This window comes from Struthio camelus, chromosome Z, assembly GCF_040807025.1.
Source record: "Struthio camelus isolate bStrCam1 chromosome Z, bStrCam1.hap1, whole genome shotgun sequence".
In the NCBI taxonomy this organism is placed as follows: Eukaryota; Metazoa; Chordata; class Aves; order Struthioniformes; family Struthionidae; genus Struthio; species Struthio camelus.
Genome location: NC_090982.1, coordinates 89597806 through 89620138, shown reverse-complemented (window position 1 = coordinate 89620138; position 22333 = coordinate 89597806). Strand labels below are relative to the sequence as shown.

Here is a 22333-nt window from a genome sequence, read left to right as displayed (position 1 = left end):
TGGTCCTTTCGAAGAATACTTGAAGATACTTCTGAGGTATGTGGTTGGAGTTGCCTCTGCTGTGACCCTGTTTTGGGAACATAGCCTGTAGAGAAGATGGGGTGTTTGGATGTTTTCCTGCCTATAACGTTTTTATACTGGTTTCTTTGTGAGTCGTTTTAGGTTGCTCCCTGTGATTTGTCTGTTTTGGGGCTCTGAACTGCGTTCCTAGCGTAGAGGTGCCTGTGTTCTTTGGCTATTTGGGGTTTTTTTCCTTTCGTGTTGCCCAGTTCTGTTAAGAGTGAAAAAAAAAAAAAAATAAAAAAAAAGTTCGGGCAATAGACTATTTTTTAATGGGCCTGCTCTTGGTGGAATGTTCAGCTCTAATGATCTGCTAGAATTAACCCATTTTCCATTTAAAATGCAGCTGCATAAGGGAGAGGGGGCTGTGTGGTCTTGTTCTTGATCGTGAGGTTGTCACTAGTGCTCAGTAGTCAGAGCGCTCTTCGAAAGACTGGCCTCCTTCTGAAAGAGATGCTGGGTTAAGCCAGTTTGCAGGAGTTTTCGAGTACTAGCAAAGTGAGCAAGGTCTCAGTTTTAGCAGAAGGCAAAGGGGTTGTAGGTGAGAGTTGTCCCAGCTTGTCCACGTTGTCTCCAGTCCGGTAGGGTGCTGAATGGTACACTTACGCCATTTTCCCAGGGTCGGACAGCATTAAGCAGGTGAAACAGCTACGGAAGGGCGCTGTGATAGCACAGGCCGTGTCACAGTCTGCCTGCACCGCGCCGGGAGACCTGCCGTAGCCCTGCAGCACTAGCTATTGTCACCTTCTGAACAAACAGTCCCCTCTAAAACTCAGAGGGATGGGAAATAAGGGGCACTGTCAGCCGCTCTGCCCTTCAGTGCCTTGGAGAGGCAGCAAGCTGAACCAGGGAAGTCTTTGGGCAGAACACAAAATCAGACTGACTAGTGCCAGGTCCGCTGGGATGCCAATCTCCTCCTGAGTCAGGAGCTGTGGTACCTTATCAGTGCCTGCCTATAAACCAAATGCTTTTTTTTTTTTTTTAAAGTTTTCAAACTGCCAGGAGATCACAAGTTTTATTTGTTTTGTGCATGCAGTAATGCCTTACTCACGTTTAGCATTTTCTGCTCAAATTGGGGTTAGCCATCTGACCTGTATGATCCCGGTTCTGTTAGCCTGTTGGACGACTAGATTTTTGGTAATCGAGGTCAAAGTTGGTCAGATGTAAAAAGCTGATTCTTCCCCCAAGTTCTGGCTGCTTATGCATGGTTCGGATAATGCACAGTGATTATGAAATCAATTTTGATTTTAAAAAAATGCTTTTTAGGAATTTGTAGTCTATCGAAGTAATTTTGTTTTGATTTGAAGTTCTTGCTTTTGAGTGATGTTTGTTCTACTTCAAAAGGAAATGTGAAGTTTCTTGTTTAATCTTGTAACCCAGGATTACAGAACATCCTGCACTTTTTTTTAAGTAACAGGTCTGCTTTAATTAGAAAGGTTCTAATACTGATTAAGGCATTAGCCAAACAGGAATCCTCCCATCTCTCAATGAAATTATGAGTGTGCTGGGAGAACCATTTAGATAATCAGGATCACAGAATATTTCATTAAACCATGCACAGTCAGCCTTAATAGGATAAATACTCAATACCCAAAATCACGAACTTTTGAGACCTAGCAGATGATTTCCTTTCCCCAAACAGTCCATGATCTACGTAGCAGATCCTGCAAATCTTCACCTGAACAGACCTGGATTACAGAATCACAGAATCACATTGGATTGATGAGATTAACAAAGTGAACAGAAGTGTGAAAGACGAGGACCTATGCAAACAAGCCACAGGCAAAAGACCGCAAGGCTGGATTATAGCTCAGTCAGATGCATTCTCCTTTACTGACAGTTAAGATTAAAAATACCAGTTACTCCATGCAGCACCAGTCAAAGTGGTGATCTAGCTGGAGAGAGACTGAGGAAAAGTAAAATAAAACACAAAAATGAGGAGTGGGAAGATGAAATTTTCTCCCCTTTAAAAGAAAAAAAAACGCCCCAGTCATCTGTAAGAGAAACTAACCATAAAAAACCAGATAACATTGGACTGTCTGTCCAATGTAGTAAAATATTAATGGATAAAAGGGATTTTTTTGGCTTAATGAAGAATCTCAGTTCTCAAATCTTGGACTGTGTATATTGAAAGGGATTTTCTGCTCAGTAGCCCAAATTTTACAATTTTGCTGTGGCCATTTAATCAACCAGGTCTTTAATTCACATGCATTATGTTCCAGGAAATGTTTTGGACTCTGAAATTGGGAATTTCCACATTAAAGATGTCAAAACGCTCTTGCACACTATAATTGAATTTTTGTGTACAATTAGCTTAAGGTATTAATATAAAAAGTAGGTAGCTGCATCTAATGATTTTTTTGGGAGTAATCTGAACCATCTGCCTCTAGATATTAAGGAGTTCACTGCTTTAATCCAGATTATGGCTGACAAACTGGTTTTGGCATTCACGTTTCACTAGCATTATGCCCTTGAAGAGCTGCTGTGGCTAAAGTAACTCTCGTGCGTACAATTGTTGGTTTTGAAAACATTTTTGGTTTGGTTGGGCGCTGTTGTAGCTGTTTGCTTGTAGGAGTCTCTTTTTTTTTTTTTTTTCCTCTCTTGTGAAGAAGATGGCCTTCCTCATGAAAAGTATGTTGAGCAACCAGGTAAAGAATTTGGGACTTGGAGGTGGAGGGGAAGAGAGCAAAGAAGAAAGCACACCTTCTGACCCAGCAGCAGCCGCAGGAATGACCAGAGAGGAGTACGAGGAGTATCAAAAGCAAGTGGTTGAGGAGAAGTGAGTACCTGTTCCTTATTGTCAGTGTTGGGCGGATTCCTGGTGACTTGGTTCAGATAAGAATAAAGCAGAAAAAGAGCCAAACATCTAGTTCTCTTCCCCCTTTTTAAAGCATAAGCGCGAAAGACCGTAAGAGTGGTCTTTGCTGAAGAGACTTTCCAAAATAAAAGTCCACAACTGGAGATAATAAAATGTTATGTTTTCCCCTTTTCCCCCTCGTCTTCCAACACTCTCCTACACCCCTTGATGTACTAGATTCATTATTAATTGGGTTTACCATACCTATCGAAATGTTTCCGTTGTTACAAAGCCGGTTGTCAAGCAGTAGTTAATGCTAAAACGTGTTTGATTTGTTCTCCTAGAACTCTATGCTGCGTATACTTTAAATATCTAATATTTTCTTTTGTCCACATTTATCATGGCAGACACAAAGAAGTAACGAGAGAGTGTTACGTTCAAACAGGTGATATTTATCTAAAGAAAACTTTTCTTAAGATAGTTAATATTTTTGTAGTTGCAGTTTCAGGGTTTTTTTTCCCCTCTAAAATCTACTAAATAAAGCAGAACTTTTCAACTGTCCGATTAAACCTCAATAACTTGATTTTGTCGGTAATTATGATCTTTAACCATTCACTGTGTTTAAATATCAGAACAGAGATAAAATAAAAGGTTTTTTAACGTGTAGGAGTTTAAATCGTGCATAATTATGAAGAAAGCAATTGTTTTTTTAAATCTCAGATGCATCTGTTCCTCTAATGATCAATTACATAATGGTTGTGTAAATCCTTCATTTAAGATGATTATAGGTGAAAGGTTAATGACTGGTGGTATTTACGAGGTATTCAGGGCTATATTTAGCAGTAGTCATTTCTGTCATAAAAAAACGTGAATAGTTATCACTTGTTTTGGAAAAAAATACAGAATATTTTGTTATGAACTTTTTCAAGTGGTGTTTAAAAGAGAAAGAATGACCTGCCTCAGAAAGGTGCTCTACTGAGCGTGAGAAGGAAAGCGGGGTTTCTGGGGCAGAGAAAACGCTTGGGAAAAAAGAAAAGAATTGTTTCTGTAATGCTTTAAAGGATGGCATATGTCGCCGGGAACTGTAATAAGAGTGCCGGAAGTGCTCTCAAAGAGAGAAACGAAGGCTGAGGGCAGCGCGCTGGCGCGGCTACGCAAACGCCCGGCCGAAATGCTGCTCGCCGGCAGAACGTCTGCTTCGGGGCTGCCTGGGTTTTAGCTGGCCCGCAGCCGCGCGGGGAGCGGGGAGGGGAGGGGAGGCCCCTCGCTGGAGGTCGCAGCGTGACAGGGCCTCCAGCAGGACTTTGGCCTTGGCGCGTGACCGTCCCAGCTCTGTGAGCCTGTCTGGTTTGTTTGTGGTGGCCGAACTCATGAAAAGGTGCTGGCCGCCGTTCCTCGGGCGAACGCGTCGTGCGCGGGCCCAAGCGGCCTCCAGCCGGCTGGCGAGTTTGCTGCCCGCATCGCAAGCCGGAGGGGACCGCCGGTCTGTGCGGTGCATCGCCGGCTCTCGCCTGCCGTGAAACTCCCTTGGATCTCTTTCCCCTTCCCGCAAAGCTTCGTGATCCGGGCAATGATTAAGTCCTCCAAAACACCAAAGCGGAGGAGTCGGCAAGACCGCAGGGCCCGGGCAAAGGCAGGGCGCTGGCAGAGTGAGATCTGCTGAGTTTGCCCGTGACGCCAGGACAAGTGAGCGGCTCAGTCTGCTTGAGGAGGAAAATCCTCTGCTGTCTCCCAGTCCTGCAGGACGCCTGAAGGCATCTGTAGTACCGCTGAGGGCACCAGCCTGCGTGAACGTGTTCCGTTGCCAGTTGGGACTGCTACCTGCTCCTCCGGAGGTGGTGGAGAGGAAGGTGGAGAACGAGGGCCAAAACGTGCCAGAAGGGGAGAAAAATCTCTTTCCAGTCTTCCCGGCAATGACTGTTTGAAAGAAGCTCGCTTCCACAGCGTTTAAGATGGCTTCCAGCTGAAATGATCCTGTTTTTATTGTAATTTATTTTTAATTATAATAGAATAAAAAAAGAGAGGGGTGAAATACCCAAAGATTAATTTGTGGAAGCAGAGGAAAAATAATTTTTCATCTTGCAGGTAGTTTTGATATGACAAAATACATATATTGGAACAAAACCAAATTTGCCTGAAGCTTTCCATGAAACTTCTTCTGAGCAAAAGAGAGTAAAAAGTGAATGTTCATCCAGTGTTACCAAGAAGATCTGCAGATACGCAACTTGCAAATAAATAAATGAGTAATTGAATCAATAATTATGTTGAAGAGTTCTTAAATTTAACAAAAGCGTTTTATAAAATCATGAATAAGTACTTCTCCACAAACTGAAGCTGTGGATCTCATTTCCACAGGTTATTTTAGAAGAATAAATGGATTCAAAAAGAGACTAGACAAAGTCATAGATGACAGAGGCCATCTAGGGCTATTAAAGACAATGAAGTAGAGCCAATTTCCAGCTCAAGTAGTCCCTACTCATGTAGGGACTAGTCCCTGGTTTGTCCCTAAAACATAGACTTTTGGAAGCTGGGCAGCTATGGTACAGCATACTTATCCTATTCTAAATTCCTTCTCTAAGTGTCCGTTACTGTCTGCTGTCGGAGATGACTGCAGGGTGAGTGAACTTTTTGGTCAGAAAGACCAAAAAGACCTAGACTCAGAAAGACCCTTCTGACATTGTGCTGTGTTTTTATTTGCCGTGAAGCACGTTACGTTTGTAGGACGGGAACACTGGCAGGCAGCCCCATTTCTGTGAGTGCCCGTGGTGGAATAAGCAAGGAACAAGCTTAACTTTTCTGTGCTGTTTACGTTTATTGGAATTGTTCATTGTTACAGAGAGTAATAAGAGCTAGCATCAGTACAGCATCTAGACAAGCAGTGCTAGCTTATCCTTTATTCTTCACAGGACTCATGGGAACTGCTCTGAGATCAAGCTTGTGATTCAGGAAGTCTTGCACCTCTGATATCACTTTAACAGTAACTCCTTTTGTGCCTTTGGACAAGTTATATAACTTTGGGAATAACGTCTGTGTGTAGCTTTCCACAGCTGAGAGACTGGTTCAGTGTAAAAGACGGTATTTTGTTGGTATCCTGAGGAACCTTTTTTTCTGATTTCTAGGATGGAAAGAGATGCAGCATTTGCACAGAAGAAGGCAGAGAGAGCCTGTCTGAGGGTTCATCTGAGAGAAAAGTATAGACTCCCTAAGGTAAGCCATAGCTCATGGGCTTGATCTAGTTCAATGACCGATTTTGAAACAGCTTCGTGACCTGCTGAGGCACAGTTCCAAAAACAGCAAATTGCCTTCATCAGTGGGATTCCCACCGCCGCTCAGAAGAAACAGAGGAGACCAGGGCCGTAGTTTTCACTAGTGGCTGGTTGTTATCAACCCCCTTCTTTCTGCCTGGTAGGTAAATCTACTGGAAAGATTCTTGTAATCCTTCTCTCTGCTGTCGGGTCCGAGGTGGGAGACTGGGCAAGAAGACTCTCTGGTCTGATCCGATCTGGCAATTAGTATACGTGTTCTTAACTCAGCAACATACAAACAGCTAAATAAAACAATTAAAAGCAAATAAACAAAAAACCCGAAAACTCTTCCATGAGCTGTGGAGCACAAATTTTCCTAAACTTTTGAATGCTTATTTTTACTATCTTCTTCTAAGAAGTGCAAGCAAACCCTCCGTTCTTTCTTCTTTAGTGCTGCTGAGACAGCTTGTCCAATCATCCCAGGAAAACCAAAATATAGACAATGGAAGCTTTCAGTAATGGGGAAATCTGGAGGTTTGTTAAAAGTGGGCAGTAGCTGCAATAACTTCTGGATCATGGTAGAAAGCATAGTTAGCATTTAGGGTGATGATAGTTTCCTGACATCCAGACACACATATAGGCAATTCTCTGCTGTATTCAAAGTGTTTTCCTGTATCAGCATGAGGGCTGGCTCCCCTGTTTATTCTGTTTCTGTTATTCTCTCTGTTCCATGTTTTCAAGGATTTAACTACCAAACTCTTGTTTATCAAATGCTTAGCACTAAGCCAGTACTAAACATAGACAGATCTTGCCTATTTAAAAAGAGAAATCATGAAACTTGTATGTTCTGGAGGTGATTACCTGGCACAAGGTGGTGGTTTTTTTTCTATAATGGAGAAAGCTGGTATCTGTTCTGAAGACTATGGGTGAGAATTGAGGTGAGCTAAAGGAGCGAGACCCAGAATAGCATTTGACAACTTGGAAGATCCTGCAAAAGGAACAAGGAAGATAAGGCCATAGCAGACAAGTTATGCGAATTTGTGTTCACTATGCAGGATTCTAGGTAGGTTTCCTTATGATGCTTTTTTTTTATTTTATGGGGGCGAATCAGAGCTCAGTTTTGTCAGAGGAGGTTTTAAAATGGACAAAACTTAAAACGTAGTCTGTTGTTTAGCAGCGTACAGTATTTACACAAGAGTTCTTAAGGATTTCAAATTATGAAATGGCCAAACTTTCTGAGGTACGTGGTCTGTCGCTTTACCTCAGAAGACGGCAAATGTGAAGATATTTTCAAAAAAAAGGTTCCAAGGGATGTACAGGGAGCAACAAATAAATAACTGACTTCTGTAAGGGAAACAGGGGGAAAACTGTACTAAAGAAGAAAGTAGATCTATGGGCAAAAATGATCTGATGGTGGGGCGGGGGGAAGAGAAATACAACTTTTGTCACAGAGCCCAGCCTTTCAAATCTATTAGCATTGTCGGAAGAAATGACTAATCACAGAAGTGAAAATGATTAGTTCCAGTTTTTCAAAAAAACTTTTGACAAAGTCCTTCCCTGAAGACTTTTTAAAGAAAAGACATCGTGGTGGGATGGGAAGGAAGGTCCATGAACTAGGTAATGTTTAAAAGCTAGACGAGAAAGGGTAGGAACAATCAGCTCCTCACGATGGCAAGGGAGAGAACCGGGGAGATTTTCACAAAAATCTGTGCTGTTCAACACGTTCATTAGTTGGCCAGAAGAGTAGTGAATAGCAGGGCGACAAGTTCAGTGATCGTACAGAATTGTTAAGGATGGTGAAATGAAAGCTCTCAAGAACTTACAGAAAGATCTAATGGTAATGAGTGACTGGGCAGTGAAATACTGAGTGAGGTGCATCGCAAAGCCCTGCCCCTGTAGACAAGGACAAAGAACAGAGTTTTCCATTTTCTGCAAAATCTCCAGGTCATCAGTAAATGTTTACTATTGCTGTACTCAACATCTGTAAAGCTCCTGATAAGATTGTTTTCCATTCTTTGTGAAGAAGTGGATGAAGAGCCATCTGTGCAAATGACTAGCAAGGCCTTTATTACAGTCCCTATAGGGCTGCCCTGAAACTTGAAATTCTGCTCTGGGCCAGGGATGAGAAGACTTTGTGTTTCGCCACGGTTTTGTCACACTTGGTCGTAGCATGTGGCTTTGTCCACTTGGTGTGCTTTTCCATTTTGTCCAGAGTACTTGGCGCTGTTAGCTCCAACACAGAGAAAGTAACTCAGGGTGCAGTGACTGAAAAAGTTGTTCTTGTCTTGTTTTGTGAGCTCACTCCATGGGCAGGAGGGAGGTAGTAGGGGACAGTGCAACCTGCACAGAGGTTTGGATCATACGTTTGTTCAGAACTACTGCCATGAAGATCTTAGCATTTATTGAAGGTTTCATTTATATCCCATAAGGAGGCATTTGACTCTTCTGAGCAACTGAAAGTTTGTGTGGCTAGTGCTGCCTGCCAGCTCTGAGTCCTTGCCGTTTATTTTCTGTTCGGTACTTTCCAGTGCTTTCCTGATTCATTGTAATGGGGGAAAGTGAAAAATCCATCTCATCTAAATTTAGTTGCTAAAAATTGGGTACTTAACCCAAGCTAGTCATTTAGGGACTCTGTCATTAGTGGAAAGCAACCAGCCCTTCTAGCTTGACCTATCAAAGCTTTGAGATAAGTGTTTAATGTGGGATTGGCTCACCTTCCAACCCATTGGTGCATGTCTCTCAGAGGGAGGCCACTTTTGACCAGACAGATAAAGTTAGGTGAGACGAATCCCACCCGTAATCCCTAAGGCACTGGTTCTTCCTGTGCTTTAGCTGGAATCAGCAGAACAATCTGAGCTTTGATGCTGTGCTCACAAACTTGAGCTTGAACCTGAACTTTGGGTACAGTTATGCCATATATGACTTCAGTGACTTGCTGAAATTTTGTTGTCTGAGCAAATGACTCCTGGAAATAATGGATGTCATCTAGGGTTCTCTGCTTGTTTTTCCCTTTGGAGATAGCGTTATGACCTTGTCATCTGCCTTCTCGCTGTATTTTTCGTTCCCTGCCTCCTGCAATCAGCTGAATTCAGAGCTTGCTGGTCCGTTGCATGAAGATGTGGACTTCTGTTTGTTTTGGTGGCCTCTTACGCATCATCCAGATTACAAATAGCATGAACTGAGATGTGTTTAACTGAATGTCCAGGTCCCTGCTCTGTGGTACAGAGCTACAAAGGTATCTAGGTGCTGATCTCCAAGGGATTTCAAGGAGATTAAGGGCCTACGCGCCTCTGTGGTTGTGAGCCCAGATAGATTGGAGTCAGATTATTATATCAGTATAACTATAATATTCTAGCAGTATCACAGCTAACATTTTCCTGCAGGTTCTATTCTGGGTTGAGGAATTTAATTGGGATGATAGCCCTAGTCAAGATTGAGAAGTCTCCATGCAACTTTTTAGTCTCTATATTAAGTAAGCAGCAGTAATGAAATTAACAATCAACAGGGAGTACAACACATTCAAAATACCCTCAACTAACAAATTATTAGTGCCCCAGGGTATTTCATTCATAATTGCTCAGGGTTACCATCACAGAGATTACGTAACAGCAGGGAATAAAGAGTCAACCTGAGACCTATGGGCAGCTGCCTTATTAAGAGCCAACTTAAAGAAAAGTTGCGGGAGAAATCTTCCCAGGAGCTGTCAAGTCTGGTGATTTTAACTTTGCCAAAGTACAAGGATTGGGAAGAGATTGTGTGAGTCTGAAATATCTATAGCATCTTCTCGCACCTACAAGAGGAAGGTGTTATACTGAAGTGAGGGAGAAAAATGAAGGGTTGCATGGTGACATAGATAGCCTAAATCAGGATAACGCTAGCCTTTAGATGACAGGGCCTATGTCCTTCAGTGGGCGTCAATTACCTGAAAAATTACTGGTTTTATCTTCTCTTCCTTTCAGCTGAATACTTGTTCTACTTGTATGAATTAGGTTCTGCTATAAAGGCCAGTCCATGGCCCAAAATTACCCATAGGAGTCATTGAATACAAGGAAAAGAGCTTTGCAAACATTGCCTTTTATTGTACTGTACGGCTGGATTTAAAAGGAACCTCTCTCTCTCTTTTTTTTTTTTCCTCCTTGGATTTCTTATGAAGTTATTAATAATATTTTTAATGAAAAATTTATAGCAATTTGCTGTTTAACAAAACTTTGAGGCTTCTCCAAAGCTATTTTTTTCTGGAAACAGTTTCTTATGGTGACTGTTAGAAAAAAAAAAAAAAAACCCATAATCATTATTTTAAATTGGTGAGGGTTTTGCTGTTGTGGAAATTTTGATGTGGCAAAATACCACACTTTTTTCTACAGAAACATTTTTTAATGTGGAAAAAATTCTGTCAAACATAACTAGCAGTATTAGACCCCTCTGCACAAACTATTTTTTTCTTGCTTTTTTTGAGCACAGTGGAGTGAATTTAACCTGGCCAAAGCTATTAAAGATACTGAAGATATTTAGCACCCTTCCTTATCTTTGACCTGGAAAGAATTTGAAAAAAATGAGTGGAAGGGTGGGCCAAGATTTCTTAGCAAATTAGTTTCTGTGGCTTTCCGTTTGCTGTCCGAAGTTGCCCTGTTGAAAATTGGTTTGAGAGTCTGTCTTTTAGTGGAACTCAGGTCAGTGGGATTCAGCTCTAAAGGATTTCTTTCGTGTTAAGATGATCTACCCTGTTTTCTTATACCTAATTTGCATTTTATATGAACCAAAAGATATTTTTCTGGTTGAGATGGGGTTTTGAGACTGGGACCAAATGCCCAAAGCAAATCTTGAATCAAGCGGAAATCCTTTGGTGAGTTACCATCAGTGAAAGTTTCACTATGAAGAATGCTTTCATAGCTTTCCCATTATCTTCAAGGACTGACCATAGACCTTATAGCCACCTCTGCACAACTCATCTCTGCTATCTTCTTCCACAGCAACAAATCTTTTCAAATTCCTTTTCCAGTTATCACTTGTCATGCTCCTCAAAATAAATTCATGAATTAATAGAGGGTTCCTTCAGTCACTTCTGTCTATATCTGAATCCGCAGGGGCACTTGTTTTTGATTGTCCATGAGTGGCAGTGGGCTTAATGGCTCCACTTGCTCCCTTTCCTATCAGGGGTTTTTGGTGGTGCTCCTGGCCCTAGGTTAGTACAACCCCTCCAGCTTGACAGAACAAAATAGATGGGAAGGGTTCCTCGAGCAGGATGCTTTTTTTAAAAGTTTACCAGTTGGGAGTGAGGGGTTTTTTTTGGACAGTATCTCAGTGCTCTGTGAATCTAGTGCTACGTCTAAACTGATAGATGACTCAATGCCAGGGCACACTCTCTAGTGCTGGAGCGCCATCACCCCTATTGTTAAACTTCTTGACAGTCCCTAACGCGATTTTGGTCTGAGCCCACTAGCCTATCGCAACTTGGGAGCAAAGGCATATATGACTAAGGAATTTTAAAAGGTTCCCTTGAACCTGAGCAATGGAACTGTATATTTATACGTTTTGTTTGTGGCAAGCACAACTAAATACAGAAACATTTGCCATCTCCTCTGCTCAACTGTTTGAAGAAGCAGCTAATCCTATATACCATTGCCAACTATATGAAGGACAAGAAGGTGATCGGAAGTAGTCAGCGTGGATTCACAAAGGGGAAATCATGCTTAATCAATCTGATAGCCTTCTATGCTGGAATGACCGGCTGGGTGGATGAGGGGAGAGCAGCGGATGTTGTCTACCTGGACTTCTTTGATACTGACTTTTGATACTGTCTCTCATAGCATCTTCATCGGCAAGCTGATGAAGTACAGGCTAGATGAGCAGACAGAGAGGTGGGTTGAAAACTGGCTGAACAGCAGAGCTCAGAGGGCTGTGATCAGTGGCACAAAGTCTAGTTGGAGGCCTGTAGCTAGTGGTGTCCCCCAGGGGTCAATACTGGATCCAATCCTGTTCAACTTATTCATCAGTGACCTAGATGAAGGCACAGAGTGCACCCTCAGCAGGTCTGCTGATGATACTAAACTGGGAGGAGCGGCTGATACCCCAGAGGGCTGTGCTGCCATTGAGAGGGACCTGGACAGGCTGGAGAGCTGGGCGGAGAGGAACCTCATGAAGTTCAACATAGGCAAGTGCAGGATCCTGCACCTAGGCAGGAATAACCCCATGCACCAGTACGGGCTGGGGGCTGCCCTGCTGGAGAGCAGCTCTGCAGAGAAGGACCTGGGAGTCCTGGTGGACAACAAGTTGACCATGAGCCAGCAGTGTGCCCTTGTGGCCAAGAAGGCCAATGGTCTCCTGGGGTGCATTAGGCAGAGTGTTGCCAGCAGGTCGAGGGAGGTGATCCTGCCCCTCTGCTCAGCCCTGGTGAGGCCTCACCTCGAGTCCTGTGTCCAGTTCTGGGCTCCCCAGCACAAGAGAGACATGGCGCTACTGGAGGGAGTCCAGCGGAGGGCTACAAAGATGACGAGGGGACTGGAGCATCTCTCCTCTGAAGAAAGGCGGAGGGAGCTGGGCCTGTTCAGCCTGGAGAAGAGAAGACTGAGGGGAGACCTGATCAATATGTACAAGTATCTGAAGGGAGGATGTCGAGAGGATGGGGCCAGACTCTTCTCAGTGGCGTCTGGCGATAGGACAAGAGGCAATGAGCAGAAACTGAAACGCAGCAAGTTCTGTCTGAACACGAGGGAAAGCTGCTTTCCTGTGAGGGTGACTGAGCGCTGGCACAGGTTGCCCAGAGAGGCTGTGGAGTCTCCTTCGCTGGAGATATTCAAAACCTGCCTGGACACGATCCTGGACAACGTGCTCTGGGCGACTCTGCTTGAGCAGGGGGGGTTGGACTAGATGGCCCCTTCCAACCTCCACCATTCTGTGATCCTCTTCTGGCTGTTGAACTGTCCACTGAAACATCAGAAGTGGCAGGAGTGAAGTACCTAGCAGTCACACAATTAAAAATTAGAAAACGAAGCCACCTAAGCTCAAAGTGATTAGATTATGTGAATGCAGGTCATAAACGATGTGTCTTTTCTATGGAGCAGTGGTTAAGATGCTGATTCTGAACCTGAGCCATCAAAGGCCCTCTAGTGCCAATTTCATAAAATTACAGCACTGTTAGGTGAAAACACCTTCATGTGCTTGAATCTAAAAGCAAATCATGATATGGTTGAAAAGTGAATCAACCTTATGACTTAAGATAAAATCATACCATCTGCATTCAAAAAGTTTGGCAGGCCTCATTCATAATCAGAGGTTAAAAATATATTTTTCTCTAACTTTGAAAAACATGTTTGTTAGGGGTTTTTTTGTGACCAAAACCTTACAAACTGGCTTTCCAACAAAGAAAATTGTACACGTAAAAAGTATTGTAGAATGTTTTGAGACAGGAACTATGGAAAAAAGAAACAAGGGAAAAATGTGGAGAAAGCCTCATTTAAGCTACCTCAACTAGTCCTTCCCCCCAGTGTATATGCTGAATGAAGCTTTTGTAAGCAAATCTGAAGTCAATACAGCTTTATATAACATCTCATTTCAGATCAACAACCCTCCTTAAGGTCATTTGTCTTTTAAAATAATCTGAGGACACACAGTTTTTAATCTTCAAAAAAGGACTATTGCTACGCCTGTATCTTCTCATTGAAATGGAGCTTCCCCTTTAAACGGAAGGTTATCACCCCGTGAACCTTTTGTAGGTGGTTACCAAGGCCACACACTTGTACTTAAACTTTGGTGTCTTTGTCACTACATAGAGGTGTTGGTATTGTGTCCTCATGCCCGTGTAGAGAAGTAACTTTGCCTGCGCTAGGTAGTCTCACGGTTCCAGGAGGCATCAGACCTGCGTGCCTCCTACAAATGCAACAGACCATCTGCAACGAATCCTCCTTGTCTGGAATGAACCAAAGTTGCTGAGCTTTTCAGATTGACAGTGCAGCCCCAAATGAAGCAGATAAACTGTGTGTTTTGTCTGTGCACAGCACACGGCCTGCATAATCACAGGGCTTGATGGAAGTGCAGGACTGACTGTGTGTGTGTGTAAAGGTGGTTTTTCATTTCTGCAATTGATAGTTGTAGTTGTAGACGCTCACTCAGAGCTATAGCTTGACATCATAAAGTCTAGACAAATACAGTCCATCTTCAGATTTCCTCTGGACAGAAAATCCAGCTAGAAGAGAAAGGGACGTGCCTGGAGAAGCATGGATATGCGTTAGTGCTATGCATGGCCGGTGCCCTTTACAGGGATATATGGGAAGAGAGCAGATTGTCCACCATGCTCTTCAGTAATCACTTGCAATATACTACTTCTGGGTGGTGGGTGCTCAGCATAGTGACAAGTGAAGAAAGCGGTAAACCTATCCTGAGGGCACATTTAATTACAGAAAAACTAGTTATGCAAAAAAATGGAGTACAAGATTTTAAGTGGTTGATTGGATTATAGGCTTAAATCTCTAAACACTTGCATTTTACTTAGATGAGTAGAAAGATACCATTCGATTTTTTGCCAGGCTTTGTTTTCCTTTCGGAGGCGAATGTTGTACAGCCTTTCCCTGCAGCGTGACCGTACCCTGTGAGGCCCTGGCTTCAAGTCTCAAAGGGGCAAACTGTAAAGGCTTAAGGACAGCTTCCACATAAAGTCAGGGGAAGCATGGTGTATCTCTGCGATTTTGAAAGTCTCCCATCAGTAATGCTTATTTTGATCCTGAGATGGCATTAAGCTCTCTGCCATCATCTTTGGCCAACTTCCCACGAGTTCACTGCTACCTCATAGCACCGCAGAAGAAGCAACGGAGATCGGCTCCGGCTCCAGCAGCACTTTGACTTTGGTATACACAAACTGTTGTCTGGGGCCAAACTGCCAATGCCAACGGTGGGCAATCCAAGGTAGGACAGCAACTCTAAGCCAGCAGAGCTGTTAAGCATATACTTTAGCTGTGCTGATTTGCAGCAGAAGCAAGTAAATTTTGCAGGATATGCTCTTTTGCATTTGTTTGTCTGCCTCTAGAGCATTTCTTGGCTGGAAGTCTGTTTTCTCTGCTTTCTTTATGAAAATATATTTTATATGTTATATCAGAAAAAAAAAGAAATTAGTACATGCGTACTATATGGCCCTGAAAAAAATGTACATCTCTATGATACAACATTATGACAGCAAAATGTTCTCAAACTTGTGATAATGTAGTCTAGCTGCATTAATTATTTTGAAAAATGAAGCTAATTTCAGGTGGGAAAGAAACTCTGAATATGACCAGTATCAATCCCTATCACACATGGTAAATGGAAACATGAAATTCAAGACTAAGCAGGGCCTCTTTTTCAGAGCAAAATCTAAAGCTCTGTGCTATCTGGGCCAGATTTATAAGAGAAAGCAGTCCCTTAATGAACCTTAATCCTATTAGCAGAATTGTCAACTTGGGTTTGTCATGAGAAAGATGTTTTTATCCATGAGACATTTGGTTTATGGACAACTTTTGCCTCCCCAGAGTATTTAGTGCATCACCTCCGTACAAAGCACAGTGCATTATTACTGCCTGTTTTGAACATTAATTTTTGCCTGACGCTGCAAGCTGCTTACATCGATCCGGCCAACTTATATTCTCGTGAGTTGTTCTTCCACACCCACACCGCAGGGCAGTGTCACTTTTGTGGGGGGATCTGCTACCTAAGATCAGGTGAAAATAGATGTTCCATCGTAAGTTATATTTCAAAAGCTAGTCAGCTGGAGACTGTTCTTGGTCTCATTAGTTGAGGCTTGTTTACTGAAAGGCTTTCATCGAAAATATCAGTAGTGTGGGACCAGACTGACCAACTGCAATAACTATGCTGTTACTTTGAGAAACTCAATGTCTAGAATCAGGAACGAGATAGCAGTAATAACAAGTAAATACAATAGAGACGGTCAAGCAAGGAAATAAGATAGTCCTAGTGGCTATCTCTTTACGATGTACGGCAATCAAAAAGATGCTGAAAGCCATTTAAGTTTGGAAATTGGCCTTGTCTCCCCTGTGCTTTCCCTGAAGAGCCACATGTTTAGTCAGTAGATGTTATCAAAAAAAGTGTATGGGCCCATGACAGGCCCGAGAGGCCCAGCTGTGGCTCCACGGGGGAAAAGGAAGGTACAGTGTGGATGCTGGTGAGCAGCAGGAGTGAGGTGCTCCCATGGGCTGAGCCAGGAGCCCGGGAGCTGGCGCTGGATGCGCCCTCACTGGGAGCCACAGCCCCACCAATTCAGACTGTGGCAGGCAGGGCCAAGCTAGTCATGGGTCCAGCACCATCATCAGGGAAGGCAAGGTCCACCCTGGAAAACCGATCGACAAGTTGGGTTCAGCAGGGGATGGGCCAGGCACAGGCGTACCTCTGATACAGCTCGGGACCAGACCAGGGCTGAGCTGCAAGGGTCCCCGGCCCTCGGTCAAGGGGTCCCGGTGAGGTGGGTTCAGGCAATGACCTGATGGTGCCCTGGCAGCTGGGTGTCACACGGCCACCGCGCACCTTCCCTGGCCGCCGAGCTCCGATTCCTGTGCAGGGAGGGTGTTTGCAGGGAAAGGCTGGTGGACACACCTGTGGCTCCTCGCTCGTGTGATGGACTGCTCATGGGGGAACTGCCCTTTGGCTGTACGCGTCAGCCGTGTTCCTTGCCAAAATTCCCCCTTGCAGGCCAAGCCACAGTTGAGCTCTGATTTTGTACGTAACCAGTGCGTTACAGGTGGCAAATCACGGGATCAGGTCCTCATGCGCTTACCTAAGGGCCCCTGCACATAGGTAAATTTTGTGAAGGAGGCTAAACCTAAGGACAGCGTTACGTTGCTCGGTGGTGCTGGGAAACCTTTTGGCTCCAGTGTAGATTAGTCTGTCAGCTTCCGTCTCTTGTCTATGACCAGACTTCATGAAAAAAAAAAAGACTATTGTATTATATCTGTAACAAAACGGATCTCACTGACTCTGGACTACGTCAGCTGCATAATCAGGGTCAGGGAACAGTCCTGGGCACCAGGACTCTATCATCTGGGCTGCTGAATTGTCAGAATGGTCTCTGGCCCAGTTTTGGCCTGGGCACTCTCCCAAGCAGTTCCCAGGGCCGGTACAGGTTATAGGACAGGCATTCCCAGCAGGCGGTTAGATGGGACCACCCTGTTTTGTAGGGCAAGAGCGTTCAATAGCATATCAGTGGGTTTGTCCAGGCCAGCTGGCCTCAGGGCCGGAGACCGGTGCCAGGCATATTTAATTTACTAGTAATAGATGTTGCTTCTGTGTTCTCAGTGGTCATCAAAGGGTGGCCGAGCACTTAGAGAGACCTGGAGATGAAAGCCATCGGGAGAGAGGCCACCTGGTCTAGGGTATGATTATCAGGGGCCAGAGAGACCACCCGCAGGGCCCCCACTGCCCTGCCTGCGAGCGCTGCCTGTTCTGGGTGATCTCCGCAGTCCGCGTGGGGGTGTTCGGCCCGGCCATCCGTCACTGTCGGAACCGTATCCAGCCTTGGGCAAACAGCGCTTGTCGCTTTCCTCAGGGCAAGCACGTGCCGCGTACCCCAGGGAGTCTCCTGAGTACCTGGGGGAGATGTGGGCAGGTTATTTTGTTACAATTGCAATAAAAGAGAAAAAAGAAATGTCTTATTTTGGTCAGCAGGCTCCTCGCTGGAGGCAGCTCAGTTCCACTTGGCTGCTGGGATTCACCCGTGGCCCTCACAGCTGCCCCTCTCCTGAGGGCGGTACCCTCTGGATTTGTCTCCTGATCCCTCTCATCTCCATCCATTTCCTGCTCAGCCCTGGCCAGTCCCCACCTTTGTGTGTACAGTGGGGCAGTGGGGAGCTGCCAGCCCTGCTCACGCCCTCACCGCAAGCTGCTGTCTGGAACTGCCAGGCGTCTCCAGCACGGTGTCCCTGCTCCAGGCTTTTAGGTATGAGTGCTCAGAGCTGGTCAACTTAGATACTCGATGCTGCGTTTCCATTTAAACGTCAAAGTAACAGAGCCAGAACTGAAAATCTCAGAAGAAAGAGAAGCAGTCATATGCATCTTATGTGCTTCTTGGTTTGCTCTTGAGAGATCCTCCCCTGTTGAAGCTGATACTAGGTCCACTCAAGGCCAGGCTGAACGCCAACTCGGTAGAAGTGGGTGGGATTTCAATGATGTTAGCAAGATTGTACGAGTTTAGACCGTGTCTGAATGTCCTCTCTGGTCAGAGATCACTTTGAGCCCCCAAACTGTGCTGTGCATCACGTCTCAGACTTCAGTAGGATGGGGGCCTTCGGTGCAGCACCAGCCCAAACATAATCATTCCTGTTCCAGAAGTGTCCTTTGTGTGTGTCACACGGCCATTGCTCCAATATACAGTAGTGCACAGTGAGGATGTCTTAAATTATTGACAGAGCTAAAGGGTGGTCAACGTGCGATTGGCTGCTTAACGGACCTGTGTGAGTAATTAACCCAATATCTTTTATTATCATTTTCTACTGCTACTTGGGAGACTCTCAAAACAGTTAACCCTTCTGATAGCCGGGCTTGGTGATTAAAAGCTTAACACATGGCTTATGCTACACAGTTAATACAGAGTACTTCTGCGGATTGGGATGCTGTTTCTAGCTCCCACAACTCTGATGGCAACAACCCACAGCTGAAGGGGTTAAGAGATGGCCTCACCCCTTTTAGCCACACACCAGTAACACTCATGATACATCTCCCCATATTTTTCACAAGAGATATGGGGGAAGTCAGGTTAAAGAGAAGTACAGTCATCACAAACGTAATATTGTGCAAATATATATCTATGGCAGTGAACAGCGGCTATGCAGTCAAACAGAGCCGTCTGCTCGTCTCCTTGCTAAGGCCTAAAACTACACAGCCAATGCTCATGCACACGCTTTCATTCATTCTTACATTCATTCATTCGTGCAAACCCAGGACCCCTCTCACTCGCAAAAACACCTCCTGCTGACAGCATTGCTGCTTATTCATATCAGGCCTTTGCTGCTGTCATGCTTCATTTTGGAGATGTAATGAGGCATTAATGCTTATCTTTGATGTGTGAACTGTGTCAAAATATCCCGTTCTTATGAGCACTGGATCCATCAGAATCCACCGCAAAATGTGAACAAAATCACCATTGTTTGAAAAATTGACATAGCCCCACTGCTAGAGCGTTTCAGCAGGCAGGCAGGAAGCAAGCGGGTATAGCTCTTACGGCCGCTCAGCCCTTTTAATTGCTTAACCAGGTCCTTCCCTTGTCTCCTTTCGCTTTCTCAAACTCATGCCCAGGCTTCATCCTCTTTTGTTGTCTAAGTCCTCCTATTACCCCACTTACCAGCGCTGCAACAGTGCTCTGATTATGTACCAGGCAGCCCCTGCTTTTCATCACGCCCCAGAGATGCCAACTGAAGACCTAGATACGGTTTGGACATGTGGTTTAGGGACGAGAGAGACATTTTTTCCATTCATTCTTTTCTAAGTTTCTTGGAACTGTGTGAGTTTTGTTTTTTTGGGAAGTTCTAGGTAGAAGATACTTCACTGTAAAGTCCCAAACTGGTTAGCAGGCTCCTGTTAGTGTTCACTTAAAACCTGGAAAGCTTTTCAGACGTGACTTGCGTCAGAAGCCCTGCAGTACGTCTAGCTTCTGAAATGGTAGGGCTCCAAGCTGAAATGCTTTCTGTTTTAATGTGAAATTTTGTACAGTTTGAGCATTCTCTTTTTGTCCTGCTTTTGAACAAAAAGTATATGAAAGACAAAAGCAATAAAAAGACCCTCCATGATGAAATTCGAAAAGAGGCGTAGAAAAAAGGGTTCCAGATGAGTGTGACCAGAGTGACGTTGCAGTATTGAACAAAACGCTGGTGACGTTCGTAAGGGTTTGTGTTGTTTGTGAGAGACCTTGCTGCAATAAACTTTTTAAGACCTCGCTGTATACCTGTGTGTAAAGCATCTGGGTTTTTTGACTGGCAAGAGAGTCTGTTCAGGATTACAGCCCTGTTGCTACCCATATATTTCAATACAGATATCTGTATGGTGAATTCACCTGCTGATCCAGCCTCTAATACAAAAGGTGACAAGCAATAACACGAATCAAATAAAACCCAGTGGCTGTTAGGTTTGCATTAGAAAGAGGGCCATATTTCCCGTTAAGCAAAATGTATGTAATTTAGTAGCTCAGGTTCACACTTTTTTTAAAAATTGCTGATTATTTTATCTCCCCAACTGTAACAAAAATGAAAAAGTGATCTGGCAGGCAAACTCCATACTTATTTTGAGCTAATAAAATACTGAATGTCATCAGTAGGTTGAATTAACAGAAGTTCAGCAATTGCCTCAAAAGAAATGGCAGGAAAAGTGAGCTGACTTTCTAAACTAGGAGGAGGGAACCGATAATCTAGCATGATATTCCAGTGGCCGGTTTCTAGGAAGTTAACCTGCACTGCTCAACAACACCCACGTCCTTCTGACTCCTGGACGTTTTCCAGCAGACCACTGAAATACCAATAGTTTTATTCTTTTTTTTTGTTTGAGTCCTGCAAAATTGACACATGGGCTGCATTTTCCAGGATCTAATGTATATCCTGTAAGCATTACAAATGCACAACTACAACCATCTGGGCATACACGCGGAGCGCAGAGTAGTTTTTTGTTTAAAAGTATAATCTCTTAATTGGCCTAGAGGAAGTTGTTTTTTAAACACATAAAAATTGCAAAGCCCAAAGCAGCTGGTGCTGAAGCGGAGGATAGCCCAAGCGCAGCCCATGGCTCATGCACCTGCAGCTCGGCCTCAGCTGTTCTTCCTGCTAGGGGAGGTCACTGAGCCGGGACGGCGCTGACCCTGGTGGTGGGAGCTCTACCGAGGTGCACCAGGCCCTGCCGCCTCCTGAGCAGGACCCACACATCCATGGGGTTGGGGGTGGGGGCTGCGGGTGGGAGGTTTTAAGTAGGTACCAATATCCAAAAATATTGCCACAAGACAATTAGGGGAAGGGCAGCCAGGCAGTTCCTCTAGAGCTTTCGCCTCATGTGCCAAATCGCAGAGCAGACGACTGCTTAGACAGTATGTCCTGCAGCATGTCCTTGGTGGATCAGGGCCAAAAAGCTGAATTAAAGTAACTTGTAGTGGAATCACAGGAAAGTTTTCCAAAAAAGGCATGTGATACAGATGGCTTCAGTTGTAACCCTGCTGAAACCCTTCAAAGAAATACAGTTGACCTTTTTTTGAAGAATCCTACCGCTTGGATGGGGGCTCGTTCAGACCCTGAATTCATAAGTCACATCTAAAAAACTTCAATTGAACAGTCTGTGCATTTGATTCAATTCCTACTAAAGGCCCCTCCCCTCCCACCCCGCAGAAATCAGGGTAGTTGCTTTAGATCCTAGACTAGCAGAAACAGAAAATACTGTCATGTATTGTTTTTATTTTCTATCTCTGTTTTTGTATCAGAGTGAACTGGATGAGAACCAAATACAGATGGCTGGAGATGATGTTGGTTTGCCAGAAGACCTTCAGAAAATGGTGGCAGAAGATCAGGTGGAGGAAGAGGACAAGGACTCTATCCTGGGACAGTTGCAAAACATTCAGAATATGGACATGGATGCACTCAAAGAAAAGGCTCAAGCTACCTTCACAGAGATGAAGCAGGCTGCTGAGCAGAAATGTTCGGTGATGTAGAAGAGATGCCACCTCTGGGTGAATTCAACCTTGTCTCATGGGGGCTGCGGGGTGAGGGCCAGCAGAGAACGCCACTGAGCTCTGCAGCAGCAAATGTAAATATAAAAGAGAGAGAGAGAGAGAGAGAGAGACAGACAGACAGACAGACACTTTGACACCTCCGGGGGGTCAACATTTGGGTGCTGTGACTGCTTAGTGCTAAGTTGGAACTGATCATCTTTTTTTTTTTAACAAAATGTTTTTCCCCATGGAAAAAAATGGCTTAGTAAGCAACTATTTGGGAAAAAAATGTGCCTTTTTTCATTTTTTCAAAAAGTCCTCAGAAATGCTACTAAATGTATTTTCTAACCAAAATTGTGCTTCTGATGTATAACAACATATCTGTTACCGCTCATTTAATACTGTTTTCAGAAAATACATAAATATATATATATATATGTAATTAAAAAAAAAACTGTTCCAAACATTTTGAAACAAAACCAATATTCAAATTTTCTGCAAGATCTTTTTTTTTTAATTTTATTTTATTTTTGATTACCTCTGCATTAAATACAGAATAAGGAAAAAGCTGAAGCA

General features: G+C 44.0%; 1 protein-coding gene across 1 annotated transcript; it reads left to right on the top strand.

Annotated features, from left to right (window-relative positions):
* The first annotated feature begins 2672 nt into the window (after window positions 1-2672).
* LOC138064756 (complexin-4) lies at window positions 2673-21757 on the top strand. The gene is made up of 3 exons (XM_068928619.1): window positions 2673-2839; window positions 5977-6064; window positions 21530-21757. The coding sequence occupies exons 1-3, from the start codon at window positions 2673-2675 to the stop codon at window positions 21755-21757; spliced, it is 483 nt and encodes a 160-aa protein (XP_068784720.1).
* The last annotated feature ends 576 nt before the right edge of the window (window positions 21758-22333 follow it).

Excerpts from the sequence above, each read along its gene's own strand:
- LOC138064756 (XM_068928619.1), top strand. The coding sequence starts at position 2,673 with ATGGCCTTCCTCATGAAAAGTATGTTGAGCAACCAGGTAAAGAATTTG. Across the intron at positions 2,840-5,976 it reads AAGCAAGTGGTTGAGGAGAA|GATGGAAAGAGATGCAGCAT; the intron begins GTGAGTACCTGT and ends TCTGATTTCTAG. Across the intron at positions 6,065-21,529 it reads AAAAGTATAGACTCCCTAAG|AGTGAACTGGATGAGAACCA; the intron begins GTAAGCCATAGC and ends TTTTTGTATCAG.